The 22,642-nt window shown below is 46.5% G+C and overlaps 1 protein-coding gene across 6 annotated transcripts in view; it reads right to left on the minus strand.

The window, feature by feature from the left end:
- Nucleotides 1-22,642, minus strand: part of Wdfy4 (WDFY family member 4) — a 228,631-nt gene that overhangs the window by 55,712 nt on the left and 150,277 nt on the right. For all 6 annotated transcript variants that reach the window (XM_039095074.1, XM_039095077.1, XM_039095075.1 and 3 more), the window contains 4 exons: nucleotides 14,859-15,007; nucleotides 9,311-9,431; nucleotides 6,374-6,459; nucleotides 4,517-4,579 (listed from right to left, as the gene is read on the minus strand). In XM_039095074.1, the coding sequence (XP_038951002.1) occupies nucleotides 4,517-4,579; nucleotides 6,374-6,459; nucleotides 9,311-9,431; nucleotides 14,859-15,007 (419 nt within the window). The remainder of the gene's footprint in view (nucleotides 1-4,516; nucleotides 4,580-6,373; nucleotides 6,460-9,310; nucleotides 9,432-14,858; nucleotides 15,008-22,642) is intronic.

Consider the following 22,642-nt stretch of genomic DNA (forward strand, 5'->3'; position numbering starts at 1 on the left):
TGCACACTGCGGACAAATCAAAGTAGAATTTCAACTCTTTTTCTTAGTTGCACACAAAAAGGTAGCAAAAGGAAAACAAAGCAAACAGACAAAAATTAGAATGGCCTTGTGTCCTAACATTTTAATAATTACACTAAATGTAAATGGTCAATTTTATTTGTAGTGGCTCTAGAAAGAACCAAATGGCTTTTAATCCACAAGTGGATGGTATCTTACATAGAGAGTGCTAGTCAGCAATAAAAGAAAACAAATTACTTGAAATTGCAAAGACTTGGACAGAGCTCAGTGGTGGTGTTTCTGGGCTTTACAGGGCCAGTCTTCAAATACTGCACACTCTGTGATTGCGATCATAAAAGTGTCTCTAAATGAGAAAATGAAAGTGGTGACAGGACAGGCCAGTCATTGCCAATAGCCAAGAATGGCAGGCATTTCAGGGGGTGAGCTTGATAGTGAGGTGGCAGTGCAAGAGCCACCTCAGAATGATGGCGTGATAGCACAAGAGGGTTATGGTGACACTCACGTGAATCTGGGCACAGTGCAAAAAAAAAATCAGAGATGTAGACAGACACGGGTGGTTCTGGTTTTAAAACTGTATAATTCAGTGGTTAAGCCGCCTGCTCTCCCAGGGGGTAGGGAGTAGATGGTATGGAAACCCACTGTTTTACAACTTCCTACTTTTAAAACCAACCTAAAATCATCACAGCCTAGACTCAACAACAGGCATATCTACCGCTCTCCGGTGTCTACTTAAGAGTCACTATGGCATGGTTAATGCGATACTCTAGCATATCCAGGAAGCCCTGTAAGAGCTGTATGTAATTCTTCAGTATGCCACGGAGTTACGGCATTTCAAGCAAAGGAACATTGTACCTTCAGCTCACTGGACTTAATTGAAAAGCATTCATTGTTGATTGTATCTTTGCAGGTTCTAATAGATTTGCTTTAAAAAATGCATGGCTTCTGTGTCTTTGTTCTAGGCTTCCTCGAGTTTGCTGGACACAGGTTTATCTGGGGTGGATGAACAACAAGGCTGTTTCCCAGCTTCCTACCATATATCTGTTCCCTGATCACATGGCGTCGCAGGAATGTGTTAGCAGCATCTGAATGCTGGGGTATTGGTTGTCACTCATTCTGAGTTAGTGGCAGGATTTATTCTATGTCTGGTTACACCTGTTATTCCCTAAGCCCAAAGGGATGGGTTGATTCAGCTTCCACCTCTCAGGGCTTCAGATCATCAAGAAGCCCAGGAACCATATTGCTCCATCTGGGGAGATGAAATGGTCTTTACTAAAACAATCACGTGCATCACAGATATCAAGCCTCTGAGCTACTCAGTGACCCTGACCTCTGAGGAGGGGGGACTGGAGGTGGAAGCACGGTAAGGAGGAGAACTTGATGCCAAGTCCAGGCATTGTAAATGACCACAGATCACCATCTTACAGGAGTGGCATAGCTTTTGGTCACTGACATTCTAAATTCCTTGTCGTCAGTGATTTTTTTCAAAGAGAATTTACAAAGGAAACAAACAGAAAAGATGGTAGAACACTACGCTGAAACATGCATTTCATGAACTCCAGAGCGCTGTAGGAAGTGACCAGCAGATGACGGAAGGTTCCTACAAGGGTGTCCGTGCTGAAGGGTATGCTGGAACTGTGCCAGACACAACACAGAGTGACCCAGGCAAATCCTGCCACAATGTAAAAAAAAAAAAAAATCAGTGGAAGCTGTGATATGTGCAAGGAAGTATGCAAGGATGAGAGAGGGCATTAAAGACATTTGACTCATCCCAGAGAACAGTACCACCTGATAGGCATCTCTGTAGGGATCCCCAACATGGTGGGCATAGCCAGTTCATCTACATTATTTCCTCTATCCCTTCTCTGTTTGCCTCCTCCCTAATTGAACTAGAAACTGAGGCAGAGGGAATGTATTGCTGGGGCAAAGCCCTTTAAGAGTTTGAGGACGGGGTTGGGGATTTAGCTCAGTGGTAGAGCGCTTGCCCAGCAAGCACAAGGCCCTGGGTTCGGTCCTCAGCTCAGGAAAAAAAAAGAAAAAAGAAAAAAAGGGTCCGAGGACAATAGCCAAAGAATGGTTATGCCCAGCTGTGGAATTCCTAAGTGCTTCACTTGACACATGTTTAAGAGCATGCTGTCCTGATCGAACCAATGAAATAATTGGATTGGTTCTCAGATCAGCTTATAGCATAAATTGAGAAAATAAAAATCAGTCTGTGGGGGGGTTGGGGATTTAGCTCAGCGGCAGAGCACTTGCCTAGCAAGCGCAAGGCCCTGGGTTCGGTCCCCAGCTCCGAAAAAAAGAAAAAAAAATCAGTCTGTGGCTATTTTGTGAAAAGAATCAAGATACAGTGTATGGTTTGAGGCAGACTTCCTATGTGACCGTTGGTCAGAACATGCCGGAAACATAGATGCTAAAGTGTTCTTAAATCCTGGCTGGCACAGAAGTGCCTGGGGAAGTCCTTCCTTGGAAGACAGCCACAGCTTCCACAGACTTCCATGAGCCTAGAGAGCCAGCCGTACATGATGATGAGCTGTTGTGTTGTGTTTGCTTTTTGGGTTTTTTTTTTTCTTCAAGAGCATGAGGTGATGGGCCCTCTCTTTTGCTTCTATTCATTCATTCATCAGGGTGGCTGATGACAACTCTAGTCAAGATGACCTGAGAGCTCTAAGGGTAGACAATGAGTCTCTCATGAGAGCAGCGTTAAGATGTCCAAGAGTGACCTGCACTCTCAGGCTTAGCTTCATCAACCATTGAACTGTGTCCATTATGGTTGACAAATGGCCATCTCACCACCAATGACCCACAGCAGTACCTGCACAGGGCCCTGACTCACCTTGACTCCCCCTCTGTTAGTGAGAGAACTAAAGTCCTGTCCCTGTCAGTAGGAACCACCCTCTGTTGAAACCATCGTTAACTCCATGCTGCCACAGTGAGTCCTCTCACCTCAGTTCACATCACGCTTGGCCTACTGAGGATGTCTGAACATGCCTACCTTGAGGCACCTAATAGGCTTCTAGGGGCTTCCCCATACCTGCAGCCTGGGCTAGCTCTCTGCCTCTTCCTTCACCTCTAGCTGGCTGGCCTCTATGTGCTTCCTCTCTAAAGGCCCCTATGTGTTCAATCTCTCTACCTCTTTTCGAAGGGCATGCAATCACTTGTTGACTTTGTTCACTCTTGGTTTGAAATACTCCAAATTACAGCTCAGCAGGATTTCCCCCCTTAAACTCACAAGTTCACATTTCCGATGGTCTATGTGAAGTGGTTGCCTGGCCCCTCCTGCAAGTAGGACAGACGTCTCTAAATTCAAGTGTCCTGAACAAAGCTCCAGATAAGCAGCACTTACTGCCACTGAGCCAAATCCCCAACCCTTCCTAGGAAATCCCTAAAGGACACATAGGCAGCAGCCTTTGTCGTGTTAACCAAGCTCCCTGTAGGGGTTCAGTTCTGCCTATCCCAGCACTGTTCCTTCCTGGTTCCCGCTATGATGGATCTGTCATTGACCATGTCTTAACTCTGTTTGTTTTTTTTTCTTATTAACCCTTCCCTCACCATTCCCTCATTTGTTTCTCAGACTAAAGAGACGTGTATCCTCCTCACGAGAACAGAACACACTCAACAAGAACAAAGGAGTCTGGTATGGTCTCGTTTGTCCATTTGCTGAGCCCCAGATGCCACATATCACAAGCTATCAATACTTGGAATAAATAGGTCAGACCCACCCATCCTTAATACAAAGTCACTAACTACCATTCCTGGGGTGGCAACTGTCCTGCCCACATGTACTCTGGGACAAAACCAATCCCCATCTTCCCCCTCATTCCCATCAAAAATAAAAATGGTTACTGATTCTGGATTGACATTTCAAAGAACTGGGAGTTGATGCTAAGTCTGGGGGCAGAGCACGTGCCCTTCCCAGCAAGATGACCCACATAATAGGCTTTTAAGTTCCTATCACTCATGCATTACTCATTATACTGTGTATACCTCATCCTAAGTGCTAAAAGCCAGAAATGCTCGAACTTGTAATAGTTTTGAATATCTGCATGTACATGATGAAGTGTCTTAAGTCTCACCAAGAAATTCACGCTGTTCTGGTGGCAATCAGTGTGACTCCCAGGTCAGCAGACTCAGTGGTCACTTTGCATGCATCCTCTACACAAATCCTGGAGACAGTTTTATACAAAACTCTTAATATGCCTGGCTGGACCGTGACCCCTGTGTCGACTGAGTTAACACACAGACATTTCTACTTGTGACATTCAGCTTTTGGAGAGTTTCAGGTTTTCTAAACGAAGTATGTTCAGCCTGCCCTGATCTAATTTCCGAACCTCCAGAACTCTCGTGGCTGGTGCACGCCTCTCCCCTGGAGTTAGCCCCTCTGTGGCAGGGGATACTTGTAGTTCAGGTTGGGAAGGAATTTGCAAACAAATGGTTGTGCCCTTGGCATAGCTCCGGAGCAGGAGATTGGAGACAAAGCATGTCTTTGCCCTGGCATTACCTTAGGTTGAAGGGGTCCTCTGTGGTGCCTTTTCCTTTCAAACTTGGTTGGAAAGTGCAAAAGCTAAACAAAAAAAGAGAGAGAGAGTTTCATCAGGAGAGTTACAGCCCTCCCACCAGCTGCAGAAGCACCATCAGAACTTGTAGTTCCACATCCCCTGTCCATGTCCCTTATTCTGTTCTGTCCTGCAGTCCCGACCACGGGGCCTTAGGAGCCTCTGAGGTACTCACTGTCTTGCACCACACATGCCAGGTGCACTGATAATAACAGTATTTACTGAATCAAAGTGTTTGGAGGTCTTTTGGGAGGAGGGCTAAGCACCTTACATTTCCATAGCCAACTTGACAACTACTTCTGTATCTTCCTGTGTACCATTGTGGGTTCAAAGGTTATCTTTTTTTTTAAAGATTTTATTTATTATTATGTATAAGTACACTGTAGTGTGTCTTCAGACACACCAGAGGAGGGCATCAGATCCCATTACAGATGGTTGTAAGCCACCATGTGGTTGCTGGGAATTGAACTCAGGACCTCTGGAAGAGCAGTCGGTGCTCTTAACCGCTGAGCCATCTCTCCAGCCCTCAAAGGTTATCTTAAGTCTCTTAGAGCACACAATCTGCAGTAGAGCTTCCATTAAGCCACCCCCACAGCCCAAGCTCTCGTTCACATTTGAATCTGACATGCTCTTCAAAGACCCTGTGAAAAGGTGCTGATGTTGGAATGTGGCAGACCTGTGAGGAGATGAGACAGAATGAAGGAGGGTCTTTAGGTCATTGTTAGGCCAGAGTCTTAAAGGAACTGTGGGACCCAAGCTGCCTCTTGCTTCTGTTTGCTTCCCTGCTGTGAGGTGAGACCCTGACCTCATACTGTTAGCATGAGGCACCATTTAACAACAGGTCCAGAGTATTGAGGCCAACTGGTCAACTTCTGGCACCTCCAACATGTGACCCCAAATAAACCATCCCCTTAGAAACTGGTTGTCTCAAAACACACCACTGGAGTGGCAGAAAGGGGACTCCACGTTGCAGAAGGGACCTGAGGCAACTTAAACACTGCATGTCTGTCTGCTCATCCCATTCAGACAGCAAGAGTTGCACTGTTTTAGAAGGCAGCTGATCCAAAATGGGGTGTCCCTAGCAGATACAAACCCATACACTACTTTCCTCCACTCGCATACTGAGTTCTGAATGTGGCAACTGGCCCTGGGGTCGCTTACTAGCCAGGGTCACTAGGAAAACAAAGCTGGAAGCTTCCCGGGCCAGAGGGTCAGAGGTCACCTGCTCTCCCTGGCCCCAACCTCTGTGTGCTTTTCTGGTGACCAGGAGCCTGACCTTCTCTGGTCTACTTCTCTGTGACTTCAGTAACAATAGAAATAAATAACTCTGCGTGTCAAAAATCCAGATGTTGGCTGCCATTGCTTAGATTGACTCATCTACTTGGAGAAGAAAAGGGGCTGAGGCAAAACAGCAGGCTCCCCTTAGAAAAGACGCTTCGGCATGCAAGTGGGAGTCAGATGACTAAAACTGGAATGCAAAAGAGAGATTAAGCCAAGAAAAAAAACTTGGAAAATTAAAAAATACAGCCAAAATATTCTGGCAGGTACATTACATACCAGCTTCTTAAAGAGCCTGTGTCAGTGAGGCTTCCACCCTTCATTTGCAGTCTCCGCCCCTCCCCCCCCCCACCCCCAATAGTCTCCTCTGGTGTTGTCTGTGCTTGGTTCCCAAAAGTCAAAAAGATCTCTGCTTGCTATTGGCTGGGGATACTTTCTCAGAATAGAGAAAACCTTGGAGATCTCTGCTTCTCTGTTCACAGTTTAAGATCGTTGCTTTGAAAGGAGAATTTGTCAGTCCTTACCTTTTGAAAGCTTTACTCCGGTCACTGTTGTAGAAGACAAGGAGCTTGGAATAGCCATTTTGGAAGAAGATCTCCAGGGCAATATCCTATACCGAGAGAAACTACTTTTATTATGAGTGACAACTCCCAGACAGAGGTGCCTCTGGGGGTCAGAGCAGGCAGTGGTTTGGCAGATGGATTTCTGTGGTAGGAAGCCATTATGGTTAGTGCAGACCTCTCCCTAGGGGGTGAAAACCGTGGCGATGGGCGAGTCAGGCTCTGATAATATCCGCAGATGAAGCATGAAGTGAAGGCTTCCTTTGCAGGATGGGGGAAGAGCTGACAGAGCATGCTCAGTTGCACACTCAACCAGCTGAGCACCGAGCTCCACTCATCTGCAGATGAAAGATGATGGAATGCTCCCTCCTCCCATGTCACTGAGCCATTCTGATGTGACCATACACTGCAATCGCTGAATAAACTCTACATGTGTGGTTGTTTTTTACTTTTCCTTTAACCACACCCCCCTTCCCTCTCTTCCAAGATATTCATATAATAGACTTGAAAGAAGGAATACCACAATTCCAGATGTGGGATGAGCCTCAGTCATGGCCTGGCATCAGAGAGGGAGAATTCCCAGGGGTGCGGGGAGAACCAGGAAGACTGAGGCCTGGATGAAGCTCAGAGACTTGGGTCTAGAGTTAGGCATCCAGCAATAAACACCATTTGCTTCTTTTGCACCACTTGCTTCTCTTGGTGGTCAGCAAGTTCTCCCAACCCAGTAATCCCATCAAGAGGAGTTTATAGGGTACCAACAAATCCCTTTCTACCAAGACATAAAAGGACACGAGATGCTTTCTTTACAAAGAGGAACATAAATAAAGAGGAGACAGAGGGTTGAATCTAATCCAGATCCTTTGAGTGACAAGCTCTAACTCTCCTGGGAGAAACCAGAACTGGATAAATAAATGCTTCTCCCCCAAACCCCCTGCTTATTGGAGACATGGATACCCTCCCACTGACTTTCACAACCATCCAGAAAACGACCAGCTGGAAGCAGTCGCGATTTCCTAGGATGGAGGAAGCATTCTCTCGGTGACACTAAGCTGTGTATATAATCCACGACACAAGCACAGAAGCCTAGGAAGGGATTAACCATCCAGTGTGTGCCCATCATATGCACAGTGCTGTATGCAGTGTGGAAAAGGCAAGGTATGGCTATCATGACCAGAGGGTGTGTGGCCTGGAGAAGTGATCAAGGGGGTCCCAGGGTCAACCATCTTGCCTGGGATCTTCCTTGTGGGGACTTCTTCCATACTCTGCCTCCTTACATCCTTCACTTCTTTAAAAAGAGCTCGAGGTCAGGAAAAATAAGCAGGAAATCCTTCGGGCAAAAGTAGCAACAAAGGAGAAAAAGGACTCCTCTGTAGGGGCCTGCAGGATAGCTGGACCTCTTCAGAATTTACTCCCTCGAAAGGTCTCCCCGAGCTTCAAGCTTTAGGGAATAATGAGGCTCCCACAAGAGGCTTACATAAAGAATTAAAGTATTCCACACACCCCAAATGAAGCCACAAATCCAAGGAGCCCTTAGTAGGTTCTTCTGAGTAGTGGCCCTTTCTGTCCTGGGGAACTATCCCAGAACGAGCAGAGCGATGAACCCTGGCCTTCTCCACTTGGGATGGTTTTGTGCACTGTGTATTCTGATGCTGATTTCTATGCCCAGACTTCTGGTTGCAGTCTAGGAGTTGACTTGGTCAAGAATCTCTGGTCTCAACGTTATGTAAAAACTGTTTTCCATCACCTCTGATTGGTTAATAAAGAGCTGATTCAGCCAATAACTGGGTAGAGGGAAGAGGGATGATGGACCCTCCCAGTCAGAGGATTCCAAAGAGACAAGTGAAGGAGAAGAGGAAGAGAAGAAGGTATGGAGGGACCAGGTGGAGGGACCAGAAGGAGCCGCCATGAAGACACACATGGATCAGAGAGATCCTGAGTGAGACTCAGAATACAGGTAAAGAACCACATGGCTGGGAAGTAGCCATGCTAGCATAGTAGGGTCAGAATAGTTGAGTACCTGTCTAGTTATAGGGCTTGCAGCTTGTTCATAAAATATACCAGGTCTCTGTGTCATTTATGCAGGAGCTAAAACAGAAGAGCTTGGGCACAGAAATGCATTGCCCTTGGGAGCAAAAAGGTCTAAGCAAGTCCCTTGAATTATGTGTGCCAGACTCTCATTTTCCTGTATCCTGAAGCTTCCTTGAAGGCTTGGGTAGGTAGTCCTGCCCTTGCTGAAGTCAGACTGATTTGGAAGTATTTTGGGGTGTACACTACTGGGGCCCAGAGTTCTTCCTCCTACCCATTCTGCAGGTGATGCTTCTAAATGGAATGTTCTATGCAGAGCATTATGTAGGAGCTTGTGGCTAAATGTATTCCCTCACAGCAGCCTCTCCTCTCCTAGGACATAGGAAGCCCTTGTAGGCAGTGGGGAAGATCTGGGAGATGTGTCAGAGGGGAGAGTCATCAGGTCAGTAAATCCCTTGGCCTGGGAGATAATGAGAAGCTCAGAGCTAGGCAAGCTCTGGGGGAAGTCAGCAGGGGACTGGTGACATGTATTCAGGATGCCTCAGGGTCACAGGCTGCCTGTGATGCCCACAATTCCTACAGCTTCAGCATAGTTTTATACCATGAAGAAGATGCTGACTCCAAGAAGACTCAGTGAGCTAAAATAGCCCAGCAGTTTTTGGCCTGGCTGGAGAGCCTGTTGAAATTGCCAGAGCTCCAAGTCCACTGGGATCCAGAAGCAGCCCAGGAAAATGATACCCAGAGTCTCTTGACAAGAGTCATGAAATGTGTACAGGAGCCAAGAGGGATCACAGAGACATCTCTCTGATGACTCCTGTGTCACGATAAGCAAACCACCTCCGTATAACCCGGGTGGGTAAGGGCCCCTCAACTAACCTGAAGGAGAAAGCGGGCCTGCCGGAGCTCTCGGAGGTCACTGTAGGCATGGCGCTGGCAGGAGTAATGGTCAGAGGACCGGTCTTTGCTGCACATGTTGAAAATGAAAGGATCGCTGATACTGAAAAGGAAACAAGATATGTTGTGCACACATGTAGACATCCATAGGAGGAGGTGCTTACAAGCTCCTCCCAGTTACGGCCATCTCCTGTCCCCTAAGTTTTCAGAGTTAGACTTGAGGAAGGCCATAGTTATGCCAACATTTCTGCTGATACGATAAGCTGATGGTCTCCCCTATCTACTCTTTTCTGCCTTTGAAGAGTAGGCAGAGAACTAGCCTCTTGGATAAAGAATCATGTTGACCCAGGGTGTAGGGGCTGAGTATAGGAGAAAACTCTCTAGGTTCAGAAGTCTGCAAATGTGTTACACTACACGGATCTTTGATACTTCAGACCCACTTCCTCCAATCCCGAGTCTTTAGTGGCCCTGGAAGCTGTTTAGATAGACCACCCAGAGCTGTTGGATGAAGCTATCATAAGATAGAGGGCTACTGAATTAGAAGATATGGTATAATCTCATATGGCAGAAAGATCCAGATGCTGGAACTCATTTGGTTTGCAAGATCCAGGCTTTGTTGAAAGAAAGGGATGTTGATTGATCATCTTCTAAATTCTCCAAAGCTAGACCTTGGAGGGCAACCAGCATCCAACCAAAAAACAGAGCAGAGACACACGTGACCTAAGTCCCACCTCCTGCAACATGGAAGGGTAGCCTGTAGGACATAGAAGACGGTCCCGGAATGGGACCACATAGGGATCTCAGCAGGCTTTCCATCAAACAGTTCAGAATGAGCCTGCCTCCTTGGAAGGAAGTGGAGAGGGCAGAGAACCTCAGATCTGTCTGGATACTTATTTCCAAAGTGAACGTTCTGTGTATTTGAGGTGAGTGGGGGATCTCTCAGCACTTGCATGGATAGATAGGGTCTTGGGAAATAAAATTAACTCTCTCTATAGACAGATCCATTTATGAATAGCTGGGCCATGTAGCCAATTTTTTTTTAATTTAGATTCTGTCTTATCTCAAACTCTGTGTGTATCACCACAAACATTCTGAACATTCTATAAGATTTCCCATTCAGATAAATGACATCTGCCCTAACACATCAAAAAAGAAATTCATGTCCTAATCAGAGGCCTAGAAAGGCCAGAAGTGAATGAACTCTTGCCAAGGTGTGGGTATGGGGGAAAGGGGTGGTGGCAAGTAGACTGTTTCATCTCCTTCTGTGTGAGTCCCAGAGGAGCCCATGCCACCATTCTGTGGCTGAGAGGAGTCATGTTCTCAAAGACCTGCTGGGGGTTTCTAGTCTAGTTAGTGGTGGCCCAGGTTCTAGTCTATGAGGCGATTGTACGTTCACATCTAGTTCCTGTAGGACAGGGTGGAAGTCTGGACTCTTTGGGTCGCTCCTTATACAGGTAGCTCAAAGATGTGAACTCAGGCTCTTTGCAAGCCCTCCTGGCCCTCCTCAGAGCAGCCATCCTGGACCCTCTGCTCAGAGTCAGATCGCTGTAGGGCTAATCAAAGAGAATCTGTGGTTTGGGTTTGGAAAGCCTTGGCCAAGAGGCTGTTGCCAGCTGAAGCCCATTGTACATTACTAGAGACACCGCTGGGTCGAAGTTGAGCTGTTTCCAAGTATTTCTGACTTTCACGGGGGCAGTGGTATTTATTCCACCTCCCGCCCTTTGCTTAAGCTGAAGGCATTCAGGCCAAGGTCTGGTGGGAACGACAACCGCTAATCTCTCTTGTGCTCCAAGGCTCCTGAGATGAGACCTACAGAAAACCTGCTCTACACCTTAGCTCCTCCACCAGCATCTCCTGTACAGGCTGGGCAAAGTCAGCCTTTGCTCATAGCTTCTGTCCCCTCCTCTTCCCCTGAGCCCTGTGTGTGTTTGCTCAGTGACTGCCATGCTCCCTAGCTGCTCAGAATGCCCCCGTCCAGTGTTTATTTTGATCCTAAATGAGTCTTCCCTGAACATGCAACATGCTCCTTCTCAGTTATAAACCCGGAAGTGCTTTCCAGAGGCGATACTTCCCCCAAGGCTGCATTTTCTATTGCATCAAACCCAGGTCCTCCTGACTCTCAAACTCAGGTTCATTCAGCAGTGTCCTTGGAGGCTCTCTTCAGAGTTTTCCTGGAGCCCTTTCCAACCCCCCCTTTTTAGTTTACCCCATGCTGTAGGTCCCACAACCAACCCCTGTGAACCATGGGCAGCCTATACTGGAACATGGGGCTTTTAAGGAGAAAAGAAACAGCCATGTTTTTTCTCATGCCTGTAAGAACTGCATAACCATGTAGGGCAGAATGGGCAGACATGGATCCTCAGAAAAGTTAAACTACGTCCATTGTTGAGTTCACTGTGAGACACTCAAGTTGAGGTTGGTCACACAGAGTATTTACACAGATGTCACTGGGTGCTCTAGATAACCATTCTTACATATCAAGCCAAATAAATCAAAATAGATCAGCCCCCAGATATCCGGGGTTAATCGGATGGAAGGAACAGATTGGTCCTTGTTCATTATTTGGAGGACCTGTTACTGCAGGGCACAGGATGCTGTTTAGCTGTTCTGCTTTCAGGCAGTCATCTCAACATATAAAATCGTCTCGAGTGACCGTGGTGTAAACTTTAATGATTCTATCAGGGAAACCCACTATGTCAGGTAAATGATAGTCATGACACTGGCTGGTCTAGTCTTTGACGGCTGAAGTAGGTTTCAAAAAAATATATACTTCAGTTTGCCTCTATGGGAAGTCACTCGATTTTTGTCAGAATGATAGCAGGAGCGCGTAGCTAGAGTCTCTCAGAGGTCTATACTCCTTAGAGATATCAGGCCACAGATGCTGTGGCGCCACCATCACACTACACACATGGAGTACATGCTTAGTAATTTTGCAGAACCGAATTCAATAGAGAATCAATGCCCAACACTATCCACGGACATGGAACGAGTGTTCTATACCTGACCTCCAAGGTTCCCATGGGCGCCACTGTTTAAGGTAGAGCTATGACTTCCTAAAGAGATATGCTTAGGTCACCGTGTGACTTTATTTGGAAAATGGGACATTTATAGAAGCCATCAGGTAAAAAAATCAAGTCACTGGAGCGGGCCCTAGTTGAATACAACTGATGACATCATAGAAGGGCACTTGTGTGAAGACCTGAGAGAGAGGACGGCTGTGTAGCTGGCAGATGTATCTAGAGACAAGCCAAGGAATTCCAAGGTTTGCCCAGACACCGGAAGCTGAGGAGAAAGGAAGACTTCTTCCCTTGAGCAGCTGAGAAAGTGCTGCTGACACCTTGATTCATCCTTTTAGCTTAAGTATAAAATTTTATGATCCTTTTAGGCCACTTAATTCTTGACGGCCCTAACAAATGAACACAGCCACTAAACATTCCACCAAGGAGAGAGCACAGTATAACTAAGAGCCAAGCTTCTCCTGACCCTCTGCACCTCTGCAGTACATGCCTAAGTCCAGTCACCTACGGGGTGTTTAGTGTTCTTGGACTTGACTGGAGATATTTTTATGGAGAAGACGCAAGTCTCTTCCAAGGTCTAATGCTCAGCTGTGCTCAATTTGATGGCTTTTAGAGAAGCTTTTCAGAGTTGACCCAGCTTTATTTTTAACAGGCTTATTTATGTACCTCTCTTAGTCTTCATGGTCAACATAAGGCCTAATTCCCATTGATCTGACAGGATCTGGGAGCCTGGCTGGGAGAGCTGCTTCTCTAGCAGTGCCAGCATCTTCTCAGGCCTGAGGGAAGGCTGGTGGGGGTGGTGACTGATTATCAAACACTTCCTTGAGGTGACTAAAAATACCCAGGCAATTCCCTGGAGATACCTCAGGGTAGTCAGTTGTTTCCACTCTATTTGCATTTTAGAAAGTACATTTCCAGACAAGGGAAATCACTCCCGCCATTACAAGTAAAAATGTCCAACCACTGGGCTTCTATTATGAATACAGGGATAGACAACTTGATGATTAAAACAAAGTATAGCTGGTCGATAGCATCTTATCTAAGGCCAGCTTAATCCAAGCCCAAGCTTGAAGCAATGGCTGGTGTGTGTCGTTACATGGCCATGCTGAGCAATAGGAAGAGTAGAGAGCTTTCATCAGTGTAGAAAGGCCAGCCTGCGGATCCACTGTCCGTATCGATCAGTATCAATAAAACATGAGCGAGCAGAGGGGATGAGTGGGCCAAGTATTAATTACGCTCCTCCAACTTCAGAAAATCTTCAAAGACTTGTAGCGACGACGGGAGAGGCTTTGGTATGAATAAAAGACGGAAATTAGGAAATTAGCATGTCAGTAGGTACAACGAAGCAAATTTCAACGGTAATCTGTCTTTTTTTTTTTTTTTTTCTTTTTTTCCGGAGCTGGGGACTGAACCCAGGGCCTTGTGCTTGCTAGGCAAGCGCTCTACCACTGAGCTAAATCCCCAACCCGTCAACGGTAATCTAAACAGGGTGGGCTGGCAGACACTCTTGCACATACCTTTTAACTCTGGCTTCCTGAAATCACGATGTCTGGGAGTTAAAACTCTTACTATTGAGAGGTCAACACTGAATTCTGAAAACAGTGGCTTTTGAGGTATACAGTCCCTGGTCACTAGCAAAGTCAGCCTGAGTTAGGAGCTGGCAAAATATGAGATCCCACCAGACCTACTGGATTAGAAACTAGAGAAAGGTCAGAGCCCAGAGGTCTGTGTGCTAATGATCCCTCTGGGTGAGGAGTCTAGAGTAAGCCACTTTGAAAGTCACTAGATTAAGAAGTTGCTCTGTCACCATAGGACCCTTTGCAGACCACAGTGGAAAAACTGTCCAGCTGTTAAGAACAATGACCACTAGAAAACACACAACTTGACAACTGCAAAACACTCTCGGTCTGACTTCGAATGGCTGTCCTTCATGAGCAGAGTGGAGTACTCTGTGGAGTGCTAGTCAGTAGGAGCTGGCTGAACCCCAAAAGAGCAGACATCGGTCACTGCAGAGGGGCCTTAAGATTTCCTGCTACAATGTCTGCTACTAGTTGTGGTAAAGACAGAAGACCCCACTTCCGTTCCTCATTTGGTTGCTTTGCGGTGTTTTTCTTGAGATGGGATTCTCACTTAAAGCGCTTGCTTGCCTCAAACTCGGCATCTCCTTGCCTCCTTGCCTGAGCGTTGGGATAACCCATGAGCCACCCTACCTGGATAATGTCTGGGAAAGTCCTATCCAAATCACGACCCTAATTAGATCCTAGCCATATCATCAGGAAGCTCTCCCTTACCACACCAGAGCCAGGATGTCTCCCAACTATGGTAACAGAGTGCACACATATCGTGTATGTTTTGTTCCAGATCTTTTTCCCAAGAAGCCTGTCTGTATAGCCCATATCAGTCGAGTGCCTTGGGCTGCAGCCACTGTCTCATAGAGAACAATGGGCAATCAGATGGTTGTTGAATATATACCCTGATGTGACTGAAAGCGGGTGGGGGTGTAGGGAACTCACTTGGATAAGCAATGGTGTGTGCAGTAGACATCGCCTGTAGGAGACAGAGTGAAGTTCTCACAAACGTAGAAGTGCTGCTGGCCAAAGAGCAGGATCCCCTCTGAGACCAGGTGGCCCTGCACGATCACCATGGGGACCTTCTGTGACACCTGGAGGGAGAGAGAGTCCCAGAGTCAGACTGCATTCCTGTGAAACGTGCCCATGATTTTTACAAAGAACTCACCGGACGTTTGGAGGGCTCAGCAGTAGTGGCTTGCAAGAAGGACAGGCTATACTATCAGTCACAACCCGCTTGGCCCATTGATACCTATCACCCCGTATAGTTTTTAATCTACCCATGGGTACAACCACCCTAATCAACCCATCTGGGTGTCATTTAAAATGTATATTTCTTATTGTTGAAATTTTCTTTTTTTCTTTTTCTTTTTTTTTTTTCCGGAGCTGGGGACCGAACCCAGGGCCTTGTGCTTGCTAGGCAAGCGCTCTACCACTAAGCTAAATCCCCAACCCCTGAAATTTTAATTATACCATTTCTCCCTTCCTTTTCATCCCTCTTCAAGATCTCTCTTGACACTAATTATTGCCACATGCACATGTATCTTAAAATATAACCTGTTCAGTCTGTGTAACGTTACTCGTGTGTATGTTTTCACGGCTGATCGTTTGGTATTGAATAATCAGTTAGTGTGCTTCCGGTAGGAGACTATTCCTCCTGCTCTCAGCTTTCTGCAGTTGCCTGCAGTTCTTTGTGGAAGTTAAGACTCTGGTGCTTTCTCCTATACACATTAGCACATCTATTGTTCTTGTCCTTGTTTGGCTCGCGTTTAGGTCGTCATGTTGGAAAACTTTCGAGGAGTATCTTCTGACATTCCTACGAGACACACGTGCCAATAAACTCCTCAATTCTCTGGCCCTTACAATCTCTCTGGCCCCTTCTTCTGCCACATTTCCTGAGCCTTAGGCTGGGGACTGTTTCGTAGGTTATCACTTGGGACTCACTGCTATGGTCCCTAAGAATGTGAAAGTCATCTCTCTTACATTAAGCTCCAAAACACACAAAGCATTCCCCAGTTCATAATGAGACAAGGTTTCCTGGGGACAAACGTTTGTCTAGGGACCATCTGGTAACAGCCAATGGGGTAGCTGAGCCAGGAACAGAACCCAGGTATGTTCAGAACAAGTGTAAGCTTGGTACTGCTGTCGCTGTAAAGCCACAGCGAGTATGGGTGCAGGATATTTATTGCTCACGTGGACACATGGCACATGTGCTCCTGAACCACAGGACACACTTCTTCATAGACAGAGAGCATCTGGGGCAGCATCATATCCCTTCCCAGTGACGACTTGCCCCTAGCAATAGGCCAACAAGGACTCACTAGGCCAGAACCCCTTTTGTCTCAATTCAAAGCCCCTGCTTGGGAGTGACCAGCTTTGCATTACAAAGCACCAGGCCAGCTCTGACATCTTCCCCACTTGGAAATACTTCCTAAGAGCACAGCCAAGTAGAGACGCTAGCCTGCTTTCCAGGGATTCAGACCTGGGACAATGCAAAGACTTAGAATCCAGCAAGAATAAATAATGAAAGAAACCCAAGGAGACTAAGAATAAGGCCAAGATCCATATCGTCTCCAAGTGTTTCCATCCTTACGAAGGCGAAACTGAAGGACAGGGGTGGCACACACTTACAATGCTGGCACTGAAGTGTGAAGTGTAAAGGGGCAGGGGTGGCTGGGAGAGATTGACCCAAAGGCTGAGTGTGGCACACACCTGTAAATGCCAATACTAAAATCTGAGGGAAGGTATTGTGTAACGTGTGTGTGTGTGTGTGTGTGTGTGTGTGTGTGTGTGTGTGTGTGTAGCTGGGAAGTGATCTAAAGGCTGAATGTGGCATGCATCTGTAGTCTCAGTACTTGAGAATATGAACTAGGAGAATTAGTTGCAAGGCTTGTTTGAAGCCAGCCTGGTCCACAAACCCCATCTCAAAAACTGGATAAGCGAGTAGACGTTTCACGACAGTCACCAGTACTGTGGCTTGAACATGGTTTGTTCCAGCAAAGCCTATGCTGAGACTCAGTTCCTGCAAACACAGCCTGAGCTGGTGAGGCCTTTGGAAAAGGGAGTTAGGGCTTTACCTCAGAGCCAATCAGTTTGCTATATCAACGATTAGGCTTGGTGGACTCAGTGGTTAGGTTTGGTGGACTCAGTGGTTAGGTTTGGTGGACTCAGTGGTTAGGTTTGGTGGACTCAGTGGTTAGGTTTGGTGGACTCAGTGGTTAGGTTTGGTGGACTCAGTGGTTAGGTTTGGTGGACTCAGTGGTTAGGTTTGGTGGACTCAGTGGTTAGGTTTGGTGGACTCAGTGGTTAGGTTTGGTGGACTCAGTGGTTAGGTTGGTGGACTCCTTGGTTTGGTTTGGTTTGGTTTGGTTGGTAGATTTAGTAGTTTGGTGGACTCAGTGGTTCAGGTTGGTAGATTCAGTGGTTTTGTGAACTCCATGATGTGGTGTGGCGGATTCGGTGCACTATGGTTTTAGGATATTTCACCTTGCAGTGAGTTCACAAAGACCAGAGGGGAAGCAGGCCAGGAATCAGGGAATGCCTGGCTGCCTCACAAAGGCTTTCTGAACGTGAGTCTGGCTTTCCTCACACTTTTCTGTCTTCACGTAAGCACCGCATTTCAGTTTTCTTGCTACAACTAGTCTTTCCCTCGCGCAGCCCACTGCAGACCCCCTTCCCAGCGGCCTCCTGTGGACTCGTCCGGTTTTCACTATAGCCGCAGGTTACTCCCGGGTAGCGTAGGTTGACCAATCTTTTATAGATTCGAGTGCTTTCAAATATTTGGCGTACGCAGCGCTACAAAACTCATTCTGCGTGTGTCACTTTGAATTGATGGAAATTCAGCGAAGGAATAAAGCTCTAGAAACCAGACTGGAGGCTAAGGTTGAGGGGGCTTTAAATTCCCATAGCTATCACCAACTGCTCCCTTGCAAAGTAGCACTAAATGTATGCCTCACCAGCATTGTTTGGAGGGTGCTACAAGTTGAATCCAGTTTAAGTATATTTCCCAAGGACTCAAAGTTTAATGCCCATTGTGAGGTAAGGGTATAGAGGAGGTTTCTCTGGGTCTCCGAGAGAGAGAGAGAGAGAGAGAGAGAGAGAGAGAGAGAGAGAGAGAGAGAGAGTATGTGTGTGTGTGTGTGTGTGTGTGTGTGTGTGTATTATATTTATAATATGTAGTATACTAGTGTATAAAAAAATTCATCAGGTTGGAAGCCTCTAAGACTGAGTGCTTTCCTTAAACGAATATCAAAAGAAAGATACATATTCACACACTCACACATACACACACACATGCACACACTCCCTGTATCTGTCACATGATGCCCCGTGTCACCCTGAGACTCTGCCATCTAGAAGATAATCAACACATATGGGCCCTCAGTCGTTCAGACTCACAGACCTAAAGGAATCTCTTTTCTTCATAAAGTGACGAGCTTCAAGTCCTTCAGTGTAGTATCACAATAGAGACTGATAAGAGAGAGTTATTCCGGGCAGCTTAAACTTTTTTCTTGTATCTTTCACGGGTGCAAACTTTGAGGTCCCGTTGCCAAGTTCATAAGGTGCTACAGTGACGCCAGAGCAGCAATGCTAGCATAGGCACCCCTAGGACATCTCCCCTCTCTCGGTACCATCCCGTTAAAACCACCACACTTCCTGCCGTGGGGCTTGGAGCACATGCCACGATCTGATCTGATGCTTCCCTTTGGGGAGGCTTAAGTAACAACCAGAATAAACCAAACCGCAAGAAAAATGTCTAAAGAGAGCTGGGTTAATAGCTTAAAAATTGATTCTGCTAGAAAAGAGATGGCATTTTAAAAACTAGAAAATGAGCCCAAGTGAACTATTACCTGATCTTCCATTTAAATTAGCCCTGGGAGGGATCCATCCGTGTTTACTCATGACTAAGAAATCCCTCATGCCTTGAGGCTATCGATCACTTCAGACAAGGGGAACTTTTGCTTCTCCAGGAGAACTTTTTAAAGACCCGCTAGATGATGTATAGTCATTCCCAGCGGGTGGATAACTAAGAACGTTAATATACCTCCATGGGCGGATGGTGACCAACAGGTTGTCTGCACAGCCAGAGAGGCTGGGGGTGACAACAACAACCAGAGTCCCTGGGTGTCGGCTTATAAGAGGACATGGCCCCAGAGCACTCAGTGGTGTGTCCAGGAAGGGCAAGGTGAACCAACCATGCATCTCTGGAAGCTGTCGGTGGCAAAATTAGTCTATGATCTTGTGCAGCACTACAGTTTGTAGGTGGAAAAGCTGAGGCCCAGAGGGGTCAGCGGAAGTAGCTATCATTGGAGAGGCCCACCAGGTTAGTCTCTCTCTTCTATGTATGAGCAGGTGAACAATGTAACTCTTCCTTGTGCCCTCAGTGCATGCTATTAGGACTAGCAAACAATTCAGGTGCAATCATCCCTTGGTATCCCTTGGGGATGCTTCCAGAACCTCCGTCCACTGCTACCAGATTTCACATATACTGGAGTCCCTTCTACCTCTCCTGTTGCTTTAAGTCATCGTTAGATGATTTACAATACTTCATATCGTGCCAGGACTGTCTACACTGCTGTCCTGTATTGTCTAGGGAAGAATGGAGAAGTTTGCAACAGTTTAGTATGGACACAATGCCATATATATATATATATATATATATATATATATATATATATATATATATGGTTCACAGGTGGTTGAATCCATTGATAGCCTCCAAGAGTATGAGGGTTTGATTATATACTTGATTAAAAAAAAATGCTGAGAAAAACTAAATTGAAACTGTCAAAAAGGGACAGGCTACAAAAATCATATTTGGCTTCATTCCCATCAAAAGTCCCTACTTTTTCTACATGGACCACAATTACCTTGAGCTTCAGTCACACCAGTAATGAGAGAAAAGAATCCTGAAGCAATGTGGAGCTTCCACTTGTTTGAGTGCATCAGCACAGCCATGAGGCAAAGCAGCGCAGAGCTGGGTCTCTTCAAGAACTCTCTCTGAGACAAGGAACAGGGATGCCCCCTGCCTGCCTGGCTGTGCCACTTCCACAGCCAGCAATGAAGTCAAGCCTCCCACCTCTCTCTGCAGGCTCTGGGGACCAGGTGGAAAGACAGTGACATAGACACTGTTTGCCTGCTCCAGCGTAATGCGAAACGTACCACAGATCGCAAAGACAGTTCGAAGCACAGTGTCATCCCTGAAGTCACTAGTGACATGCTTATTAGTACTTCATTGACAGCGCATCCAGCCAGGATCTCTGAGTGTTATAAACCTGGACTTGAGGGTCTGCTGAGCCAGATGGCTGATGGGAAAATTGACAGGTGGCTGTATCCTGAGGGGTGCGGCCTAATTAATCAATGTATCAATCCATGGATGGACTTGCCATGTCATGCCTTACTAAGACGTGGGCCCTAGTTGGAGAAAGTAAGTCACTTTGGGCCTTTCCTTTGCCCGGATGCCCACTTTCCCTTGCTGCTCCCTGGTCACCAGTGAGCAACCAATCCCGGCCACATGTTTCAGCCACCATGATATTCTCCCTTAACTCAGACCTAAAGCAGCAGGGCCGAAACCTCTAGGAGCTATAAGCTAGAACAGATCTTTCTTTTTTAAGTTGTTTTCCTCAAGCGTTTTGCCACAGTGAGAAAAAACTAACCCGTAGGTGTTCCCTGGAAACGGTGGAGCAGGTAAGAGTCACCGAGGCGGCTGCGCAAACCTCACAGCCGCAGCCCGCTTTCCTAAAAGTTTCACTTCAGCAGGTGCAGAGAGCAAAGCTGCTTCCTTTGACTTAAGCCTACCACTTGGAAGACACCTATTCATTCCTCCCGTCATTTACTCTCACACAACAGTGTTAGCAAGTGCCCCCCACACTGCAGACACAGAATGAATGGAATCATGCCTTCAAGAGGTTTATGGCCTAACCGGGGCTGCTGTAAAGCTAAGGTGAGCAAGGACAAGCTATTGAAAATGCAGTGAAGGGTGTCTCCCATATGTATGCATACATACATATTTAAATATATGTGTTTGAAGGAAGCACTTCCATATAATTAGGAAAAGGGCCAGACACACGCATGCATGTATGTGTATATATGTATGTGCACATGCATATGAGTTCATGCATGTGCAGAAATGAAGAAGTCACGTTATAGGTCGACTCGAGGATCACCTAGTGTAAAAGGTATGTTGCAGAGGGCCTCGGAAGGCATTAATCCAGGATGAGGTGGGCAGCTGTGCTTTTTATCAAGTCCCAGTGATTCTCTAAAACAGACAGTTGGGAAATAACGCCAATACCCTTATTAACCTCCTGCAAGCGGCCTTAGTTAAAAAATACCTGGGAAGAGCTTGGGAGAGATGCTATCCAGAGCAAAAACTTCTCCCTTTGATCTGGCTATTATGGTCAAAGTCACATTTGACCTTTAGTTTATATTAAAAAAATTCAGTTGTTTAACTTGTCACGTATTCAAAGAGAATAACAAACGGCAGACAGAATCTAACACTGGAATGGAGTTCTAAGTCTAGATGGATCCGGAGGCTTCATGGAAGGGTACGAGATACTATCCCCAGAATGTAATGACTGACGGGCCCACAATTAACATGCATTAAATCCACCACACAAACAGCAAATGGAGCTGTTTGCAGGGAAATGTGCTGTAGTTCTGGGAATCATTAATCAATGGTGCAAAGGCAGCACTGAGTAACGGAGTAATTACCTTCCCAGGTATTGCTGGAGGCAGCGAGGGCTCAGCTGATCACACAGGAAAACGAGTTTGGCTGAAGCCACCCTGGGGTACCAGGGCTGTGACTTCCCTGGGTCCTGGACAGAGCCTGCAACTCCAAAGGTCTCCGCAGAGACAGACCACCAGGCTCACTAGAAGGAAGTTATGCCTGGGGTCTCTAGGAACAAGAATAACGGGTATTGAGGCAGCTGAGGGAAGGAAGATGAGACTCTGAGGTGCCAACATGCCTACATTGCCATGTTCTGTCCTAGGACATTTGGAAGCTGTGGGAGGTATGCTGTTACATGGGTAAACTATATTTGCTTGAGTGTGTTCATATTTTGAAGTCCCCGCGCCCACACATCCCACCTCAAACTCTAGTTCCATGCTCGACCAAAGCAATGGTAAACCAAGCAACATCACAGAGGACGAGGGATAAGAGCATGAAAGAGTGGGAATAAGATACTCATACACTAGTGATCATCGACATGGCAGACTAGAGATAAAGTCAGAAGACGCCAAGCCCAAGGCCATGTGTGGAGTGAGAATGTTCGTTTCCCAGAACATAATAAAACCCCGTTGTGCTAAGGGAATATGTTTTTGTTTTAATCCCAGGTGTGGGATATGGAGCTGCTTCCCAACATCTAACTACGATTACTCTTGTGCTCTGGTAGGTGCATGACTTTGCCAGCTGTAGTTCATGTTTGGAACTCTGGGAACACTTCACCGGGTGTGTAAATGCCAGAGTCCGGAGAGAGACAGAAGCTGCAGCTCCTCCCAGTGCTGCTTGCTGGTTGCTAGATGGCTGGTTGCAGGTTGGAGATATCCTGACAACAAAGACCAGACTTGCCCCGAGGAACTAACTCAATGCCCCTAATCAGCAGGAAGTAATCTAACAAGATCAATACTCCCTTCCTCTCTAACCTTCTTTCTCTCCTACCTAGGGGATAGGAAGGGTGGAATAAAGTTTGGGAGGGAGGTAGATAAAAGAACCCAATAAAGTAGCCAAAAGT

This window comes from Rattus norvegicus, chromosome 16 (genome assembly GCF_036323735.1).
Source record: "Rattus norvegicus strain BN/NHsdMcwi chromosome 16, GRCr8, whole genome shotgun sequence".
NCBI classification, from domain to species: domain Eukaryota; kingdom Metazoa; phylum Chordata; class Mammalia; order Rodentia; family Muridae; genus Rattus; species Rattus norvegicus.